General features: G+C 42.4%; 1 protein-coding gene across 4 annotated transcripts in view; it reads right to left on the reverse strand.

Annotated features, from left to right (window-relative positions):
- Positions 1-1,515: 1,515 nt before the first annotated feature.
- Positions 1,516-21,980, reverse strand: part of slc12a3 (solute carrier family 12 member 3) — a 75,547-nt gene continuing 55,082 nt past the window's right edge. For 3 of the 4 annotated variants that reach the window (XM_063066761.1, XM_063066760.1, XM_063066758.1), the window contains 7 exons: positions 20,429-20,511; positions 17,607-17,708; positions 12,910-13,021; positions 10,343-10,429; positions 10,118-10,253; positions 4,694-4,761; positions 1,516-2,624 (listed from right to left, as the gene is read on the reverse strand). In XM_063066761.1, the coding sequence (XP_062922831.1) occupies positions 2,483-2,624; positions 4,694-4,761; positions 10,118-10,253; positions 10,343-10,429; positions 12,910-13,021; positions 17,607-17,708; positions 20,429-20,511 (730 nt within the window). In that variant the 3' untranslated portion in view covers positions 1,516-2,482. The remainder of the gene's footprint in view (positions 2,625-4,693; positions 4,762-10,117; positions 10,254-10,342; positions 10,430-12,909; positions 13,022-17,606; positions 17,709-20,428; positions 20,512-21,980) is intronic. The other variant, XM_063066759.1, reaches the window with a different exon arrangement.

Here is a 21,980-nt window from a genome sequence, read left to right on the forward strand (position 1 = left end):
AACAGTTCCGGGTCCTTGTTTAAGAAAGGGAGTGCTGATATTGGAGAGAGCTCAGAGGAGGTTCATGAGAATAATTCCAGGAATCAAAGGGTCATCATATGAGGAGCACTAAGATGAGAAAATCTGCAGATGCTGGAAATCTGAGCAACACACACAAAATACTGGAGGAACGCAGCAGGCCAGGTAGATCTACGGCAAAGAGTAAACAGTTGATGTTTCCGGTCGGGGCACTTCGCCAAGACTGGAAAAAAAATTGAGAAGTTGGTGAGAAGCCCTTTACTTCTTGCTCTAACTTCTCATCCTTTTTTCCCCCAGTCCTGATGAAGGGTCTCAGCCCAAAACATCGACTGTTTACTCTTTTCCATAGATGCTGCCTGTCTTGCTGAGCTCCTCCAACATTTTATGTGTTGATCATATGAGGAGTGTTTGATGGCTCTGTGCCTGCATTTGTTGGAATCCAGAGGAATGGGGGTGGGGGGGGGGGTGGTCTCACTATTGAAAGGCCTTGATAGAGTGGGGGGCATCCAGGACCAGAAGGTGCAGCCTCAGAATACAGGATGTCCACTTAGAATGGAGATGAAGAAGAATTTCTTTAGCCAGACAGTGGTGAATCTGTGGAATTCATTGCCACAGGCAGCTGTGGAGGCCAAGTTATTGGGTGTTTCAGGTGGAGGTGGACAGGTTCTTGATTGGTCAGGGAATGACTGGATACGGAGAGAAGGCAGAAGAGTGGGTTTGAGAGGGAAATGGAACAGCCATGATGAAATGATTGAGCAGACTTGATTGAGCAACTCTGCTCCTATGAATTATAGTCTTATAAATCTGGCATGACTTCACTTCGTTATCTGTTCTCCACCTACCACAGACACTTCCTTTCTTCTCCACATCCTTTGGAAATTAAAACATTGTAGTTTTCTAACTTTTAAAGGTCATCTACCTGAAATGTTAAGTGTTTCTCTCACCACAAATGCTGCCTAACCTGCTGTGTATTCACAGCATTTTCTGTTTTGATTTCAGATATCCAACAGATTTTTATTTTGTCATGATTTCATTGAGGAGAAGCTGCCGTCTCATGTACTTGCACGTGCCAGCATTACTATCATTGTGTTAACTGGATTCTGATGAAATCCTCCTTTATATTTGCTCAGCCTTTAGTAAACCATCAGCTTATCGTTTAAATGTGTTTCAATATCCCCCTACCCCCTCCCAGGATCAGTAATTTACATTTTATACTTGAATCGAACCAGCTCCTCATGTTACCCTATTTCATTCCAGCTTCTGTCCACAAGCCTCCTCCGATCTACGGCCATTGTATTTTCTACTACATTCTGGTGGTTCTTTATTAAAATTCTGATGCTTTATTCAAGAGCTTTGGTATATGTCCCTTCTGCTTATTCGAGCAAACTTTCCTTAATCCAGCTTCCTGCATAACTAATTACCAACAATCATCTAGATCCTACATTTATCAACAATGGGGCATGTACCATTCACCAAAAAAAAACACTCCATACCAACTTTGCTTTTTATTTAATCTTAACTTGGTACCAATTTGAGACAGAATAAATGATTACAGTGCAACAATCAAAACATTTGGATGACTTACATTGACAACATTCAACAAGGCAAACCTTGCAGGTCACAGCTGGCAGTTCCTTTCAGCCAAGTTTAGATAAATCTTGGAATTGCATGCACACATTTTCCGTCACAGAACTGAAAGTTACTGAGAGACAGATGGAACACCACTCGGAATTCAGTCATGGATCCCAGCCTTACTGGAATTCCCAGCATGACACTGAATCTCTCATACTCTTATGCCAGGTTGCATTTACCATTGGATTCATGAATCCGTTGATTTCAATGATAATTCTAGGCCTGCACATTGAGAGGCAAATTGAAAGTAATATTTAAAGTAATCTTTTAATTTTTTAAAAATATTTTTACTTGTTTTTGAATTTTTCCAATCATTTATGTCAATTTTAATAGTTATGAAGTACCTCTGTGAGCAGGTAACAGCTTGACAGCTTAGATGGGATGAAACTTTGCCTCCAACTCTGCTTTTTGCCAAAGCCTCTGATCTGATACAGGGCCTCCACACTCGATTGTCTGAATCTACTACACAGACCTCCCTACTTGACCCAAGGTTAGTAAGATCAGCCATTGCATGTGCAGAATCTCTTGTGCTTTTGATTTATTAAGTGATGCTTCATAAAGCATGAACATTGATTAGTTCACTGTATTAGAATTATTATTACTTTATAAAGTCATTAACTTGTAATATATTAAACGTCTAATTAAAAGTGGTGTTCTCTTTTCACAGTGCCGGCTCCTTCATGCTAGTCTTGTACGTTCAGCTCACATTTTTATTTTCAAGTCCTTAAAATCACAGATACAAAACATGTATAGTTTTACTGTTCATTTGCAACATACATTCACATTTATTGTGTCAACTATTGCAAACGTATTTAGTTCAAGTGATAAAGTGTTATTGACAGTAGAATGTCAAAACATTTTGCTGATTTCCTCGGACTAATAGAACAGGAGGGCGTAAATCCTGTGATAGTGTCTCCAGCCAGGCCATGTACAGTGCACTTGGGCTTTTCCCCTCTCTTGCGATCGGCATGGTACTGGAAGAATAATAAACAACCACTCAATATCACATATGGCCAACTGTAATCCAATAATTCAAAAGATAAATGCATTTTTTGGGAATTCCAGGACTAATAATTTAGCCAGAGGCAATGCAGTTAAAGTAACTTAAACAGAGTTTCACCAGGATTTTAAAATTTCTTTTATGTATATCTGAAATTTCTCTTATGATTTTCAAGAACTCCTCTGTGGTTCTACAAGCAACCACATAGAACAGATGAAGAGGTGAGGGGTGGCAGGAAAGGTGTGCTCTACCAATGATTTTTCCAGCAGTTAATGCCAATCCAAGTAGGAGACATCACAAATGTGTCTTGGTCTGACACTCACCGGGGTAGATAGCTCAACAGATCAATTTGATAGAGGTTGCAAAAAAAGAAAAACAAAATCAAATCTTAGCTCAGGGCACAGGAAAAGTGGAGCAAATGAAAGAAAAAACTATTGTTAGCTCATCACTAAAATCTAATCAGGTTCCAGCCGTTAGTAAACTAATTTAAATTTTCCTGTCACTTTAATTCTATTTTCAAATAAAAGATTATATAAAGTATGTTGAATAACACCACAAAAGATATGTTTAAAAAAACAAGCTTCTAAATATAACCTCATATCTTATGTGAATTTACATGTTTGCTCAGTTTTCATGAATTTGTTTCTATGAATATAAATATGGGTATGACTATCAAAAATATTGAATATATTTTTGAGAGAACACTTTTTTAAAAGCATGATAAAACAGTACAATTATCAGGTACAACTGGCTCAGTGGAACAGCTGACTGAATAATGGAATTGAATAATTAAAGTAGTCCTCCACTAATCAGGTCAGATTAAACTTGTGATGTAATTCTACATCCTACCACAATGTGCGTATTTGCTAACCAATGTTAAAGAATATTGATGTCTTCTCTTTTCACTGAAAGGAACAATTTGCCCAGAGAGCATAATTCAAATATTCTACACTCAATCCAAAAAATGTACTGACTTGAAATGTGGGATAGGGTGGCTTCAAGAACCACAATGGCATCAGAACAAATCCCTGATTGAATCATGACTGTAGCTACCTTGAAGCCAAGGTAACCAGAAATAGCAGGTGTCCATTGTGATATTTAAATAGACACTTTCTTTGATTAAAAAAACAATCAATATGTTTGTAAATATGTTATAAATAGAAATTAGGAAAAGGTTTCAAATAACTTGAAGGTGGACTACAAGGTTTTTGGCAGGATTCTCAGCACTGTGGAGAAACAGTGGTATCTTGGTCCACATCCATGGATCCCTCAAAGTTGCTGCACAAAGTTGCTTGGATGGTTAAGAAGGTGTGTTGGCCTTCATTAGTCAGGGGATTGAGTTCAAGAGCTGTGTGGTAATGTTGCAGCTTATAAAATTCTGTTTAGACCACATGGAATATTCTGTTCAGTTCATTATAGGAAGGATATGGAAGCATTAGAGAGTATGCAGAGGATTCTTAGTAGGATGCTACCTGGATTAAAAATCCTATCATACGATGAAAGGGTGAACAAGCTAGGGCTTTGAGAGTTGACCTGATAGATGTATATAAGATCGGAGGAACAGATAAGAGTGGACAGCCAACACTTTTTTCCTGGGCTGGGCCAATGGCTAACACATTTAAGATGACTGGAGGAAAGTATAAGGGGGATATCAGAGAGAGTTTGTTTTTCCACAGAGGGTGGTGACTACATGGAATGCACTGCTGTGGGTAGTGGCGGAGGCAGATAGATTAGGGATGTTTTAAGAGATTCTTAGGTAGGCACATGGATGAAAGGAAAATGTAGGATTATGTGGGCAGAAAGGTCAGATTGATCTTGGAGTAGATTAAAAGATTGAATAATATCATGGGTTGAAGTGCCTGTATGGTTCTGTGCTCCAGTTTTTTTCTGCCCTTTTCTCCATGTATTGAACATACTTGTAATAAGTGTTACATAACCAGTGTTCTGTACTAAACCCTTCTTACACAAAATGCTGGCAACGTAGAGAGGAAGGGATTATAATGGTTGAATCCAGAGTTTGTGTGGAGTAGGTTTCATACTTACATAACTATCAATGCAGCATCACGGGAGTAATCCAGTAAGATCTCATTCAGTTTCACTTGTCGGAGTGACTGCGCCAAGAAACAATCGCATCACTAAAGCAGACTTCATTTGCATCCTCCCTAAGCATGCTTCAGATACAGTATTTTAATTCTAAGTCTACTGCTTAGCAGATCTATAAACCAGTGCACTAAATGTATTAAAAACTGGAGCAGTTTCTGGTCGTACACAAAAATCCTATTGCTGATTTGATTTGCTAGACTTGATAGCCAATTATATCATTAAAGACTAAAACAGAATGAGGACATACATTTACTAAATAAAGCCTTTTTTAAAATCCGAAATTCTTCACCCAAATATCCATCCACATTTGCAATACAAGCATCACCATAAATCAGGCAATTGGTAATCAGGAGGGCTAAAAGAAGACATGAGGGTTGCCTTGGCAGTCAAAGTGAAGGATAATCCAAAGAGCTTTTACAAGTATATTAAGAGCAAAAAGGATTGTAAGGGATAAAATTGGTGCTCTTGAAGATCAGAGTGGTCAGCTTTGTGCGGAACCAAAGGAAATGGGGGAGATCTTAAATAGGTTTTTTGCGTCTGTATTTACTAAGGAAGCTGGCATGAAATCTATGAAATTGAGGGAATCAAGTAGTGAGACCATGGAAACTGTACAGATTGAAAAGGAGGAGGTGCTTGCTGTCTTGAGGAAAATTAAAGTGGATAAATCCCCGGGACCTGACAGAGTGTTCCCTCGGACCTTGAAGGAGACTAGTGTTGAAATTGCGGGGGCCCTGGCAGAAATATTTAAAATGTCGCTGTCTACGGGTGAAGTGCCGGAGGATTGGAGAGTGGCTCATGTTGTTCCGTTGTTTAAAAAAGAATCAAAAAGTAATCTGGGAAATTATAGGCCGGTGAGTTTTACGTCAGTAGTAGGTAAGTTATTGGAGGGAGTACTAAGAGACAGAATCTACAAGCATTTGGATAGACAGGGGCTTATTAGGGAGAGTCAACCTGGCTTTGTGCGTGGTAGGTCATGTTTGACCAATCTGTTGGAGTTTTTCAAGGAGGTTACCAGGAAAGTGGATGAAGGGAAGGCAGTGGATATTGTCTACATGGACTTCAGTAAGGCCTTTGACAAGGTCCCGCATGGGAGGTTAGTTAGGAAAATTCAGTCGCTAGGTATACATGGAGAGGTGGTAAATTGGATTAGACATTGGCTCGATGGAAGAAGCCAGAGAGTGGTGGTAGAGAATTGCTTCTCTGAGTGGAGGCCTGTGACTAGTGGTGTGCCACAGGGATCAGTGCTGGGTCCATTGTTATTTGTCATCTATATCAATGATCTGGATGATAATGTGGTAAATTGGATCAGCAAGTTTGCTGATGATACAAAGTTTGGAGGTGTAGTAGACAGTGAGGAAGGTTTTCAGAGCCTGCAGAGGGACTTGGACCAGCTGGAAAAATGGGCTGAAAAATGGCAGATGGAGATTAATACTGACAAATGTGAGGTATTGCACGTTGGAAGGAAAAACCAACGTAGAACATACAGGGTTAATGGTAAGGCACTGAGGAGTGCAGTGGAACAGAGGGATCTGGGAATACAGATACAAAATTCCCTAAGTATTGTCACAGGTAGATAGGGTCGTAAAGAGAGCTTTTGGTACATTGGCCTTTATTAATCAAAGTATTGAGTATAAGAGCTGGAATGTTATGATGAGGTTGTATAAGGCATTGGTGAGGCTGAATCTGGAGTATTGTGTTCAGTTTTGGTCACCAAATTACAGGAAGGATATAAATAAGGTTGAAAGAGTGCAGAGAAGGTTTACAAGGATGTTGCCGGGACTTGAGAAACTCAGTTACAGAGAAAGGTTGAATAGGTTAGGACTTTATTCCCTGGAGCGTAGAAGAATGAGGGGAGATTTGATAGAGGTATATAAAATTATGATGGGTATAGATAGAGTGAATGCAAGCAGGCTTTTTCCACTGAGGCAAGGGGAGAAAAAAACCAGAGGACATGGGTTAAGGGAGAGGGGGGAAAAGTTTAAAGGGAACATTAGGGGGGGCTTCTTCACACAGAGAGTGGTGAGAGTATGGAATGAGCTGCCAGACGAGGTGGTAAATGCGGGTTCTTTTTTAACATTTAAGAATAAATTGGACAGATACATGGATGGGAGGTGTATGGAGGGATATGGTCCGTGTGCAGGTCAGTGGGACTAGGCAGAAAATGGTTTGGTACAGCCAAGAAGGGCCAAAGGGCCTGTTTCTGTGCTGTAGTTTCTATGGTTCTATGGTCCTATGGTACAGGATCAGAACATTTTAATAGAAAATGACATTCCATATGATGGCAGAAGGATACGGGTTTTGAGTTTCCATATCAATAGCAGCCTAACTACAGGAGAACTTTGATAATCCAGTGTCTGATTGTTTGGAAATTGAGGTGGTTTGGCATCTGGTTTATTGATTATTCTAGAGTATGTGTGAGGTGTGCAGTTGGAATCAGGGTTGGAAGCACTGAATGAAAGAGGCGGGCGGAGGGGAGGGGAGGGTTTGTGCCTATAGGCCAGGTCTGGAGGGCTGGCATTACAATTCAACTAGTCTGAAGAGTTGAAATGTATGAACTGAAACTCAGCATGTTCCATTTCCTGAGCAACACACAAAATGCTAGAGGAACTCAGTAAATCAGGGAGCATCTATGGAATTGAATAAACAGTTGATGTTTCGGTTGAATTCCTTCATAGAGTTATAGAGAGGTACAGCACAAAACAGGCCTTTTGGCTCATCTAGTCAATGTTAAACCCATTTAAACTGCCTACTCCCATCGACCTGCACCGGGACCATAGTCCTCCATACCCCTACCATCTATGTACCTATCCAAACTTCTCTTAAAACGTTGAAATTGAGCTCACAAACTTTCTGGAACCACTGCACCTGTGATGCCACTTTCAATGAATTATGGAAGGGTACCTCCAGTACCCGTTGTTCTACCACACTCCTCAGTGCCCTACCGTTCACTATGTAAGTCCTACCCTGGTTGGTCCTATTGAAGAGCAAAACCTAGCATTTGTCTGCATTAAATTCCATCTGCCAGTTTTCCAGCTGATGCAGAACACTATGACAGCCTTCCTCACTGTACACTACACCTTCACTCTTGGTGTCATTTGCAAATTTGCTGACGCCGTTGACCACATTGTCATCTCTATCAATGATCTGGATGACAATCAGCAAAGGACCCAGCATCGATTCCTGCGGCACACCCCTAGTCACAGGCCTCCAGTCAGAGAGGCCACCATCCACTACCACTCTCTGGCTTCTCCCACAAAGCCAATGCCTAATCCAATTCACTATCTCATCTTGAATGCTAAGCAACTGAACCTTCTTGACCAGCCTCCCACGTGGGGCCTTGTCAAATGCCTTACTAAGGTCCATGTAGACAACATCCACTGCCGTACCTTCCTCCACTTTCCTGGTAACTTGCTCGAAAAATTCTACAAGATTGATGAGACATGACCCACCATGCACGAATCTATGCCATCCTTAATCAGTCCATGTCTGTCCAGACACTCATATATCTGGTCCCTTGGAATACTTTCCAATAACTTTCCCACTACTGACGTCAGGCTCATTGGCCTATAGTTTCCTGGTTTCTGTTTAAAGCCTTTTTTAAAAAACAGTGGAACAACATTAGCTGTCCTCCAGTTCTCTGGTATCTCTCCTGTGGCTAAGGATGATTTAAATATCTCTGCCAGGCCCAGGGCTCCGGCAGTTTCTGCACACGCCTCCCTTAAGGTCCAAGGGAACTCTTTATCAGGACCTGGGGATTTATCCACCCTGATTTGCCTCAGGGTATCAAACACCTCCTCCTACAGGAAGTTGATCCCACTTTACCTCACTTTTATAGACTCTGTGTCTCCTGAGTAAATACAGATGCAACAAATTTATTTAAAATCTCCCCCAATCTGTTTTGATTTCACACATGGATTACCATCCTGGTCTTCCAGAGGACCAATTTTGTCCCTTGCAATCCTTTTGCTCTTAACATATCTGCAGAATCCCTTAGGATTCTCCTTCATCTTGTCTGCTAGGGCAACTTCATGCCTTCTTTTAGCCTTCCCGATTTCTTTAAGTCTTCTCTTGCATTTCTTGTACTCCATAAGCACCCCATTTGTTCCTACTTGCCTACACCTGCCAAGCTCCTCCCTTTTTTTTCTTAACCAGGGCCTCAGTATCTCTTGAAAACCAAGGATCCGTCCACTTGTTATCTTTACCTTTTATTCTGACAGACACACACAAGCTTTGTACTCTCAATATTTCACTTTTGAAGGCCTCCCACTTACCAAGTATACCTTTGCCAGAAAACAGCCTGTCCCAATCCACACTTGCCAGATTCTTTCTGATATCATTAAAATTAGACTTGCTCCAATTTAGAATCTCAACCCACAGACCAGACCTATCTTTTTGCATATTTACTTTGAAACTAATGCATTGTGGTCACTAGTTGCAAAGTGTTCCGATACTAAAACTTCAGTCACATGCCCTGTCTCATTCCCCAGCAGATCCAGTATCACACACTTTCTTTTTGGGACTTCTACGTACTGATGAAGGAAACTTTCCTGAATACATTTGACAAAATCTATCCTATCTAGTCCTTTTACAGTATGGGATTCCCAGTTAATATGTGGAAAGCTAAAATCACCAACTAACACAACCTTATGGTTGTTGCAAAAATCTGTGATCTCTTTACAAATTTGTTCCTCCAAATCCCTAGGGCAGTTGGGTGGTCTGTAATATAACGTCATTAATGTGGTCATCCCTTTCTTATTTCTCCGTTCCACCCATAATGCCTCACTAGATGAATTCTCTAGTCTGTCCTGACATAACATTTTCCCTGACAAGTAATGACACCCCCTCCTCCTTTAAGCCCTTCTGTTCTGTCATGTCTAAAACAACTGAACTCCGAACTATTGAGCTGCTGTTCCTGTTCCTCCTGCAACCAAGTCTCACTAATGGCTACACTATCATAACTCCAGGTGTTGACCATGCTCTGAACTCATCTGGACTCATTCATCAGGACTGGAAAGGAAGGGGGAAGACATCACAATAAAAAAGGTGGAGGAAGGGGGAAGGAGGACAATCGAGAAGGTGATGGGTGAAGGCAAGTGGATGAGAAAGGTAAACCCACATATCAGGAAACAAAATAAAACAGGGAACTAATAATTGGATTAACACTCAATTGTCCAGAAAATCTCGTCCAGCACTAAAGCCCCGAGGGTACCAGATTATCCAAAATCTACAGCATTTACAAATTCCCAAGTTATTCCAATCCACAATCAGCAACAGTCACCAGTATGAACACATTCCTAGTGTTTCATTTCATATACAACTGAGAATCAGCAACTGAACTGGTTGTTTCACCGGATCTTTACATACCTTTGCATTGTTTTTCTTAATCTCCTCGTCTGAGATCTTCCAAGGACAGTCCTTCCTCATCTCTTTAACAATGGCTTCATCTTTGAACCCGTCATTCAGTCTGAAAGGAGCAACCAGATCCTCAAACCTCTTTACTCTATAATAAAAGAAAAAAAGTTCATTTAACACCAGAGACAATACGAGAGAGTAACAAACGTTCAAGAGATGTGTTCAGATATTTCTTACTGTTCAGAACGAGGTTTCTGGTTGATGTCCGGCAGGACATGGACCTCATGGAAGCCAAGACGGAATTTGCTTAAGAGATTAACCATCCTAAATTCAAAAAGAGAACTATTAGTTTTGTTTTTTTAAATGGCAATGAGAAATGTTCAAATGACTTGGGAGAGGTTTTCAATGACACTAATGGGCCTGAGATTGGAACTGATTCACACTTTATGACCTGCCATACAAGGAAGATGGAAATTATGGCCCAGAAGTTGGAGAACTGGCTATGCTTGTCGATGAATTCCAAGGAGAGTTCCCACTCCACATGGTCCCCTGAGAATGTGTAGAGGAAACTTGGTCCATCACTCACAGTCAGGTCTTACACCTCATCTCTGCGTTCCATAAGAAAATGGGAAAGTGTGAGAACATGCCTGAACTAGATTCACCCACTAAGGAGCTGAACAAAGCTTTGAAAGCTGGATAATAATGACCCCTGGTGTCATTTCTGAACATTTGTGACATTCAAAGTAAATTATTAAAGTACATACTTGTTATCATATACCACCTTGAGATGGGAGTTCTTGCAACCACTTACAGAAAAATAAAGAAATACAATAAAATTTATGAAGAACTATACATAAAAAAGACTGACAAACAACAAATGTGCAAAAGACAAAGTGTGCAAATGAAATAAATAATATGAAGAACGTGAGTTGTAGAGTCCTTGAGCCTGTGGGCTGTAGAATCAGTTCAGAGTTGAGCTGAGTGAAGTTATCTACACTGGTTCAAAAGCCTGATGGTTGAAGGATAGTGACTGTTTCTGACCCTGGTGGCATGGGACACAAGACTCCTGTACCTCATAGTTGATGGTAGTAGCAGGAGGAGATCATGGCCTAGATGGTAGATGTCCTTGATGACGGATGCTGCTTTCATATGGCAGCATTCTTTGTAAATGTTCTCAATGGGGAAGGCTCTAACTGTGATAGACTGGGCTGTATCCATCACTTGCTGCAGTTTGTTCATTCCTGGAAGTTTCTATAGCAGGCCATGGGCCATGATGCAACCAGACAGGATACTTTTCACTGTCCGTCTATAGAAGTTTGGATAGAAGCAGGCTAGGAGACTGAGCTGAGCAATTCCCTCAGACCCATTTGGCAACTGCCCACTCCCCCTTGACTCTGTTGCAGCCATGTAAGGGGCAACTTGACTATAACCAGCGTACCTCTGGAATATGGAAGACAGCTGAAGCACCCGATGGATAACCCACATGGTCAGAGAGAGAACAAACAATCCCCGCACAGACAGCATCTGCAGCAACGATCAAACTCAGTTCTCTAGTGAGAAACACACTCAGCACCACAGTGGCCTAACATTCAGAATCGAATTACCAAAAGCAAAATTTCAAATTTAAACAAGTTATTAAAATTATAAATTGAATCATTTACAATCAATAAAACCTGAAATACACAGGCAGCCTCTTTATGATATTTAAATTCATATGGAAAACTGTTGCATTGCGCATATTTCCCACGTCAAAGGGGAGGTATGCCAATGGCTCAAGGTTCACGGCCGTGGTGAACACACAGCCGGTTGACTACCCTGAAATGCGAAGCCGCACGCACACTTCTCCAAGGTTCAGACATTACGAAACCTGCTACCAGCCACCTCAGCAATTACAGAACAGACCGGAGGCCAGGAATACCAACTAATGAACTAGGCCAGGCAGCAGTGTTTGTACTGAAATTAAGATGGCATCCTTTGGAAGAGACCTCACCCACCCCGTTACCTCAGCAAACCACACAAGTGTACAGCTGAACTGCAATAAACTGAACTTGAACTTGCGCTCAAAGAACTTGGAGAATTATGTTTTTAGCTACTACAAGTTAATCTTCAAATGGTAAATGAATGGCAGTGCTGCTGGACTGTGCTTCCAGCAGCTGGGGAGTACAGACTCTTCAAAAAGCAATGGCCACAGATCAGCACCGCATACTGGCAGATCATGTGATCTGCTGCCCTGGATACCTCCGCTGGTTGTGAAAGGAGCAGAGACCAGTTCCCTCATTAACATGGTGCCTGCTGTGACGTACACCACTAATATGCTTTAGTTACTCTACTAGAATTGATTTGAAATTCACAAAGCCTCAACAAGGCCAAAATTTGGTTGTATTTGTGTTGTAGGTGGCATGGTAGTGTTGGCAGGCAGTGTGTTAGCACAGTGGTTTGTGCAATGCTTCACAGCACCAACTGTAAGACCAGGGTTCGATTTCCTCAGCGGTCTGTAAGGATTTCTCCCCGTGACTGCGTGAGTGGATTTCCTCCAGGTGCTCTGGTTTCCTTCCACATTCCAAGGATGTATAATTAAGGTTAATGAGTTGTGGGTTAGCAGGGGAAACACTGTGACACTTGTTGGCTGTTCAGCATGATCCTTGCTGATTTGATCTGGTGCAGACGAAGCATTTCACTGTACCTTTCGACGTACACGTGACAAATAAAGCTAATCTTTTAATCCTTTCTCTAGGATTCGCGGTGGTGATTCCTACCAGGGCCTTCAGCAGCAGACTCTGTCTGAGGAAGCCAGATCCACTTACGCCTTTCTTTCCTCGTCCATGCGACTGATCTGACCGCCCACGAACACTCGAACCTTGCACCGGCGCCACCTCTTCTTGCGAGTGAGAAGATACGGAATTAAGAGGGTGAGGCCTATAGGAAGGAAGATGCCGGTCAGACGAGCAGCCGTATAACAGCAGGGCACAACAAACACAGCCTGAGGGACTCTGGGACACTCACACACACTTTTTCTTGCTCGCCACACCTACCCAAACGCCTCCTTCCATTTCTCTTGCTTTCCATCTGTTGCCTACACATTGTTCAGATACTCAGAGTCACACAGGGCAGAAACAGGCCCTTTCACTCAGCATGTCCCTGCCTTGCATTAACTACTCATTTTACTCATCCCATTGATCGTAGCCTGTAGTTTTCTGTGTTCTGACAAATTACTGTAAGTGTCTCCAGAATCACCTTAAATGTGAGATGACCCACTTTCAACTTATCCTGGGTAAAGAAATTTTCTTTCACAGATTCACTTTAAACTTCTCCCTCCCTCCCCACACCCCTAGCTCACACAAACATCCTTTAGTTTTTGACGTGGGGTAATGATTCCCACCGTCTACCCTCTCTATGCTCCTCACAATTTAGTACACCTCAGTCACATCTCCCACTGAGCCTCCTCCCCTTCGAGGAAAACAAACCCAGCTTATACAGTCTCCATTCTGGGCAACACTCTCCACATGCTCTTGCTGTACTTCCATGGCAGTGAGGAAATATCATATCAATTGGTAAAAAATGGTAAATTGTTTTTTATTATCACACATACGGAGGTACACTGGAAAAACTACTTTGCATGCCATCCACGCAGATCACTTTATGGCATCAATGCATGAAGGTGCACAAGGGAAAACAACAACAGAATGCAGAGTAAAGTGTAATAGTTACAGAGAAAGTACAACACAGGCAGACAGTGAGGCATGAGGCCATTAGAAGTTAGATTGTGAAGTCAGGAATCTATTCGATCTTGTTAGAGGGCTGTTCAATAATCTCATGGATTATTGGAGATTTCTAATATACTTCTGAGGGAACAGTTCTGAATACCATTTGCAGAGACTTTGAAGCAGGTTACCAGTCTCAATGGGAAACAGTCCAACCTACACTGCCAAGCTATGATCACCCCAACTTCCGTCACTGAGCTGCAGCATAGAGTTGATCACACATTCGGAGACTGAACCCCAAATCATTATCATGGTTCACTGAAGCATACAGGAGGATAGTTCTTGTACTTAGCATTAACATAATGCAGGTCCTCCAACAAACTGTCCACGTTGGGAATTAATCTTTTACATCATATTTTATTTGGCGATGCAGGCGAGAGGAGCGAGAGTGTCGGTGTCAGAGCCCAATGGGAATCGGGAGAGAGAGGATGAAAGGGCCAGATTCCACAAGACTAGTCTTTTTGGGCTTCACAGGTGTGGAAAGTGTCAGCATCAGAGGCCTTCTGAAGTTTGCAGTGAGAGTATAAAAAGAGCACACTTGGGCAAGTCCAATTTTTTAAAAATCAGCAGCTCAGGCAAGAGGAGTGTTAGTGTCAGAGCCTTACAGAATTTGGGGGAAGAGAGGATAAAAGGAACAGATTCAGCAGGGCTGGTCTTTTGGGGCTGTGCAGGCATGGAAAGTGTTGGCGTCAGAACCCTAACCTCAGCTGCAAATGAAATGTTGGTAGGCTCAAGCAGAGCGTCCATTGTTGGAGTGTGCCAGAGAAAGGGTGTGAAAGCTTTGGCGTGAATAGGTTACAGTTAAGAAGAGGCAAGCCTTCTTATTTAGTATTGAGTAGTCAGGATGGAATGCCCCTCCTGTCAGATGAGGGTCTTCAAGATATCTGACGGTTTCCCTCATCACTACATCTGCATGAAGTACACCCAGCTTCAGCGCCTGATTGACGGGGTCAAGGTGTTTGAGCTGGAGTTGGATGCACTCAGGATATTCTGGGAGGCTGAAGATATTATAGATGAGACTTTTGAAGAGGTGGTCACCACAGGCTTCAGACAGTAGATGGGTGATCACCAGGAGAGGTAAGGGAATTGAGTGGTCAGTGCAGGTCGTGGTGCACATTAGCACCAATAACATAGGCGGAAAAGGGGATAAAGTCTTACGCAGTGAGTATATAGAGTCAGGAAAGAAGTTGAAGAGAAGGACCTCCAAGGTTGTAATCTTCTGATTCCTCCCTGTTCCAGGTAGGAATGGGGTGAAAGCATGGATGAATGAGTGACTGAGGAGATGGTGCAGGGGACAGGCTTCCAAGTTCTTAATCATTGGAACCTTTTCTGGGGAAGGGGGTGACCTGCACAACAGGGACGGGTTACACCTGAACTGAATGAGAACCAATATCCTGGCTAGAAGGTTTGTTGGTGCTGCTTGGGAGAGTTTAAACCAGTTTTACAGGGGGCTGGGAATTGGAGCCCCAGATCAGTAAGGGAAGGGTTGGACCAGAAGGTAGATGTCAGGGAAAGTATTGAAATGCAAAAGCAAAATAACAGGTACGATAGGTCGGATAGTTTAAGATGTGTATATTTTAACGTTAGGAGTATTACGAGCAAGGGTGATGAACTTAGAACATGGATCAGTACATGGAACTAAGATGTTGTGGCCATTGCTGAAACTTGGTTGAGAGAGAGGCAGGAATGGGTGACTAATGTACCAGGTTTCTGAAATGATACAAAAGGTAGAGGAGATGGCAAAAGAGAGGGGTGGAGTTGCACTACTGATCAGGGACTGTATCACAGCTGCAGTCAGAGGAGTCCATTTAGGCAGAACTCAGGAATATGAAGGGTGCAATCACACAGATGGGATTGACCACAGTTCCCCCAATAGACACTGAAACATTAAGGAACAGATATGTAATCAGATAAAGGAAATGTGTAAAAATAATAGGATTGTTGTCATGGGGGATTTCAACTTCCCAAATATAAACTAGTGTAAGGGGTCTAGGTGGGGCAGAATTTGTTAAGTATATCCAGGAATGTTTCTTCAATCAACATGTGGACAGTCCAACGAGAGGAGGGGCTGTACTGGACCTGGTATTGGGTATTGAGCCTGGCCAGGTGACTGATCTTTCAGTGGATGAAGTTAGGGAACAGTGACGACAACTCGTTAACTTTCAGGATAGCTATAAATAGATAGGTATGGTCATTGTGGGAGAGCTTTAAACTGGAGTAGGGCAAATTACAAGAGGACTAGGCGGGAACAAAGAATCATTAATTGGGAACTGATGGGATTTACCACAGGTTATTGGAGGAGGCAAGAGATGAGATTGCTGGGCCCTTGACCAGTATTTTCATGTCTTCTCTAGCCACAGGTGAGGACTCAGAGGACTGGCGAGTGGCTAATGTTGTATCTCTATTTAAGAAGGGAACAAGAGAAAATGCTGGGAACTATAGACCAGTGAGTCTCACCATCAGTTGTAGGGATATTGCTGAATAAAATTCTGAAGGATAGGATATATGAGTAATTGGAAACCCATTGCCTAACTAGGGAGAGATAGCATGGCTTTGTCCATGGCAGGTTGTGCCTTACCAACTTGATTGAATTCTTTTGACAAGGTGACGAGAGATATTGATGAGGGCAGGGCAGTGGATGTTGCCTACAATTATTTTAGTAAGGTGTTTTACAAAGTCATTCATGGGAGGCCAATCCAGAAGATTAAGGTGCATGGGGTCTGTGGCGAATTGGCTGTTCGGATTCAGAACCAAGACAGAGGGTAGTTGTTCAAGGGAATGCCCGAAACATTGACTATCTACTCAGTCCATAGATGCTGCCTGACCTGCTGCGTTCCTCCAGGACCTTGTGTGTGTTGTGTTAGAATATTGTGCCTTACAAAGCAAATATCCAAGGAAGCAAAGAACAAAGTATGTGCAGGGGAAAGTGGCTGTTGGAGGTTTCATTATCCATTTTTTCCCCCAGACACTAACAACTAATACTCATAGGAACAATTAGAGATGAATGAAAATTTATCATCTGGTATGGCAAAAATGGGTTGCAAACTAGATGGCAGTTAGTTGCAATAGTTTTTCTAATTCCTCTTTAGGAAACTTATTTAAAAATTGGTCAATTAATCGTGGCAGTGCTCATGGAAAGTCCTTGCCCTTATGTTTTTTCTCTATTATTTTTTGCTTTCTCACCTTTTTGAATCTCTGTGCTGGTGTACCTCCACCTTTGCTGAAGTATCTGTCAGCTTGTCTGAACCTAGCTTTGCCAGTCTGGCTACAAGGTGAAAGTGTATCTGGTGCTGGAGGTAGAGCTGGGCCCAGAAGACAATGGAGAATTCCACGGTGGAGTCGCCTGTCATCTTGGCAGGAAATGGTGAAACTAGTGCTGAGTTTGAAAAGCTCTGCGGGTGTTTACCCTCCTCTAGTCTCATCGAGATGGAATGCAATCCGCCTGCCCCCCAGCTTCATTGCTGATCCCACCCTCCAGTGTAGTCTGAGTGGAGTTTGCCTGTGACCAAATGGGTTTCCTCCCAGATTGTGAGATTGCCCACTGTAGGGTGAGCTCATAGGATTAGTGAGAATGTGTGCTAAATTGGTCTGCGTGGCCAAACTGCAAGAGTAATTGTATCCTGTGACCTCTCTTTCTATGCAATGCAACAACACTGATCTTGTTATATTCTAAGGTGCTGCCATACAGAAATTTTGAGTTTCAATTACCATACAAATCTTAAAGAAGAACACTTCTTTACCTCCGTCATCAAAGAGCCAGTAGATGTCAATGGTTTTTTTGGCTTGTCCCAGCTGGAAAATGGTACTGGTCTGCTGCTCAACAAACGCTGCTCTGGAGTCTACTGAGATTTAAAAAACAGTGAGAGTTGTTTTACTGTATGTAAAATAATGTTTTATGTAAGAATGTGACAGAGGCACCAGTCAATTCACAGTAATACAATCCAGTTAAGCTGCAAGTACATCATTACAAATTCCCACTAGAGATGTTTATAATTATCAAAGTTAATTATTCTTTACTCAAATTTCTCTCTGCCTTAAAAATTATAATTGATTATGTTGCAAAAGATCTACCTAGGTGTCTTTCTTCTGAGTACCAGTAAATACTTGACATGTCACATCTAGTAGAGAGAGTGAAGGATCTATGAATGACTTACCCTGATCCAAGTTGTACAATCATTACCTCAGAAGCATGGAGTGAAGAAAGCCAATTGTTATTAATTTTAATGGCTCAGGTAGTTGTTCTAATGACACGGCACTTAATGATGACGAATTGTTCTTGCACACAAACTCTTTCTACCTTAACACAAGAGATTCTGCAGACACTGGCACATGAAATGGTAGAGAAACTCAGCAGGTCAGACTGAATCTATGGAAAGGAAGGGTCTCAGTCTGAAATGTTAACTGTTTATTCCCCTCCAGAGATGCTGCCTGACTACTGTACTCCTCTGCCATTCTGTGTTCCTCATCTTTAATACAGTTTTTGAAAATAATAAAACAGCACAAGAAAAGATACGATGACAATTCCATCTGGAAAGCAACAGCATAGAAACGTAGAATTCAGCAAAATAAGTTAGGGGATTTATTGTACTTGAGTTATTACAAAATAAAACAAATCATTTACAATTTGTAAGTAAAGTAGAAAATATTGGAAACACTCAGGTCAGGCAGCATTAGCAGAAAAAGCAACAATTATCATTTTAGGCACAGGACCTTTAGTCAAAAGTTTACATTTTGTGTCTTATGACAGTCAGTAAGTGTTGCATTATTTAGTTTAACAACGTATTCACATGTGCAATTAGCTATTGTTTTCTCATTTGCATTTTCTTCAAAATACAAAAAAGACTGACAAAATGATACAAAGAATAAAGGTCTGTGAACTTTTATTTAGGAACCTAGGGTGAAGGGCAAACACCTTCATTAGAAGGTTTAAATGATGCTAAACAAAGATGGAATAGGGAAGGGAAAACAAGCTCATGCCGTAGAACTAGAAGGGCAGTAACATAGAGGGAGCACTGATTTCTATCAAAGAGTGGCTTTCAGCATGTGTCTAAAATAGCAGACTTCATTTGCAGGCTGTGGTCCTTTAACATCTGCCGGACAATGCTGAGGATGTTCTACGAGTCTGTGGTGGCCAGTGCTATCATGTTTGCTGTTGTGTGCTGGAGCAGCAGGCTGAGGGTAGCAGACACCAACAGAATCAACAAACTCATTCGTAAGGCCAGTGATGTTGTAGAGATGGAACTGGACTCTCTCACGGTGGTGTCTGAAAAGAGGATGCTGTCTAAGTTGCATGCCATCTTGGTCAATGTCTCCCATCCACTACATAATGTACTGGTTGGGCACAGGAGTACATTCAGCCAGAGACTCATTCCACCGAGATGCAGCACAGAGCGTCATAGGAAGTCATTCCTGCCTGTGGCCATCAAACTTTACAACTCCTCCCTTGGAGGGTCAGACACCCTGAGCCAATAGGCTGGTCCTGGACTTATTTCATAATTTACTGGCATAATTTACATATTACTATTTAACTATTTATGGTTCTATTGCTATTTATTATTTATGGTGCAATTGTAACGAAAACCAATTTCCCCCGGGATCAATAAAGTATGACTATGACTATTTCGTCACAAAGAAGGGACACTGTGACTCAATTCAAATTGACAAAAGTACTGTTCATCCTGCAGGGGCACTGTGTACTCAAGCACATTAAAGTGCAGAGGAACCTGGTCTCGCATGGTTCAGTGCCGTCAGTGAAGTTAGTTCATGCTGCGTGATCTGTGTATGATGCAGCTCTTTACAACACTGGCTCCCTGAAGTGGACCAGCTCGAGCAGGATCCAAAGATTTGCTGTCATAGGAACCTACTTCAAGTACAACACTCTAAGAAAAATGCCTACCCTTTGTGGAATCTCTCTTTCAGTTGTAGATTGCTCTTCCTCTCTCACCATCCCACTCATCAATCACAGCTCTCCTGTCATGACATCCAGCTGAACCCTGATTCCAGTCCAACTCAGTCCAAGCTGCCTGTAGTCTGACCTTTTCTAGCCTATCCTTAACTCTCTCAACTCCTGCAGCCTTGGCCCTGATACCCAGTTCTACCCAAACACCAAGTGCCCACTCAATCTGGAGGCTTGAAAATCCTGCTCCCTAACCCCCTTTGCTAGCCCAGTCAGTGTTGGCCCAACTGCAGAACCACTCGCTGCCTATTACAAACTCTCCCATTTGCAAACCACATCCCTGGCAGCTCATCACATCTAACCACGTGTCCCCCAGATTCCTCTCCTTCCACACCCCATTGCAGTAACTGTGGTCCGACCCTTCCACTTTGTGCACCCTGTCCCTCCTGTTCCTTCAAGCACTTCCACCTCCTCTACCTCCCAAGAACCCAGTTTTATGAAAAGCACTGTATAGCTTTGATGTAACAAGCCTCTTGAACAATCCAAATCATTGCAGAATTCAGAACAATCTTTCATCAGAACAGAAACCGTGAACTATTGACTGTTTTGATCTCCACAGATCCGGCCTGATTGCCAACATGAGCTGAATAATTTTTGGTTACTCACCACAAGTCTGCGTCATTCTCGTGATGTCCAGGCCTTGCTTCATTCTCATCACGCACACGCCATAATTCAAGTCAAATGAGTCACTGAAAATTCAAACACAGGCTTCAAACTTAGCCAAGTAATAAAGTAGTCAGCTAGAGCAATTGCCAAGAACATAAGGCACCCCATGCAAGGCTTATTGAGAAAGTAAGGAGGCATGGGATCCAAGGGGACATTGCTTTGTGGATCCAGAACTGGCCTCCCCACAGAAGACAAAGAGTGGTTGTAGACGAGTCATATTCTGCATGGAGGTCGGTGACCAGCGGTGTGCCTCAGGGATCTGTTCTGGGACCCTTACTCTTTGTGATTTTTATATATGACCTGGATGAGGAAGTGGAGGGATGGGTTAGTAAGTTTGCTGATGACACAAAGGTTGGGGGTGTTGTGGATAGTGTGGAGGGCTGTCAGAGGTCACAGCAGGACATTGATAGGATGCAAAACTAGGCTGAGAAGTGGCAGATGGTGTTCAACCCAGATAAGTGTGAAGTAGTTCATTTTGGTAGGTCAAATATGATGGCAGAATATAGTATTAATGGTAAGACTCTTGGCAGTGTGGAGGATCAGAGGGATCTTGGGGTCCGAGTCCATAAGATGCTCAAAGCAGCTGCGCAGGTTGACTCTGTGGTTAAGCGGCGTACGGTGTATCACGCTTCATCAATCGTGGAATTGAATTTAGGAGCCAAGAGGTAATGTTGCATCTATATAGGACCCTGGTCAGACCCCACTTGGAGTACTGTGCTCAGTTCTGGTTGCCTCACTACAGGAAGGATGTGGAAACCATAGAAAGGGTGCAGAGGAGATTTACAAGGATGTTGCCTGGATTGGGGAGCATGTCTTATGAAAACAGGTTAAGTGAACTCGGCCTTTTCTCCTTGGAGCGACGGAGGATGAGAGGTGACCTGATAGAGGTATATAAGATGATGAGAGGCATTGATCGTGTGCATAGTCAGAGGCTTTTTCCCAGAGCTGGAATGGCTACCACAAGAGAGCACAGTTTTAAGATGCTTGGGAGTAGGTACAGAGGAGATGTCAGGGGTAAGTTGTGTTTTTTTTTGTAAGCAGAGAGTGGTGAGTGTGTGGAATGGGCTGCTGGCGATGGTGGTGGAGGCGGAGTCTTTTAAGAGACTTTTGGATAGGTACATGGAGTTTAGAAAAATAAAGGGCTATGTGTAACCCTAGTAATTTCTAAGGTAGGGACATGTTCAGCACAACTTTGTGGGCCGAAGGGCCTGTATTGTGCTTAGGTTTTCTATGTTTCTATATTTAGTCACCTGAGGTTACAGTAGAATTACCAGATAATTTGTAGCAATTCAAACTGTCCAAATGGTGGTTTTTGAGGTGGGGCATGGAGTGGATAACATAGCACTCATCTCAATGTGAGAGAAGCTGGATAGATCAGAGGGTGTTATCCATTTGATCAGGATAATGGTTGGTGTCATGCCTGTTGGGCTGGGCTTGTTTATTAGCCCAGTGCATCTTGACTAACTGCAAAAAGACCATTCGTTGAGGAAAT

Source organism: Mobula hypostoma, chromosome 14 (genome assembly GCF_963921235.1).
Source record: "Mobula hypostoma chromosome 14, sMobHyp1.1, whole genome shotgun sequence".
In the NCBI taxonomy this organism is placed as follows: Eukaryota; Metazoa; Chordata; class Chondrichthyes; order Myliobatiformes; family Myliobatidae; genus Mobula; species Mobula hypostoma.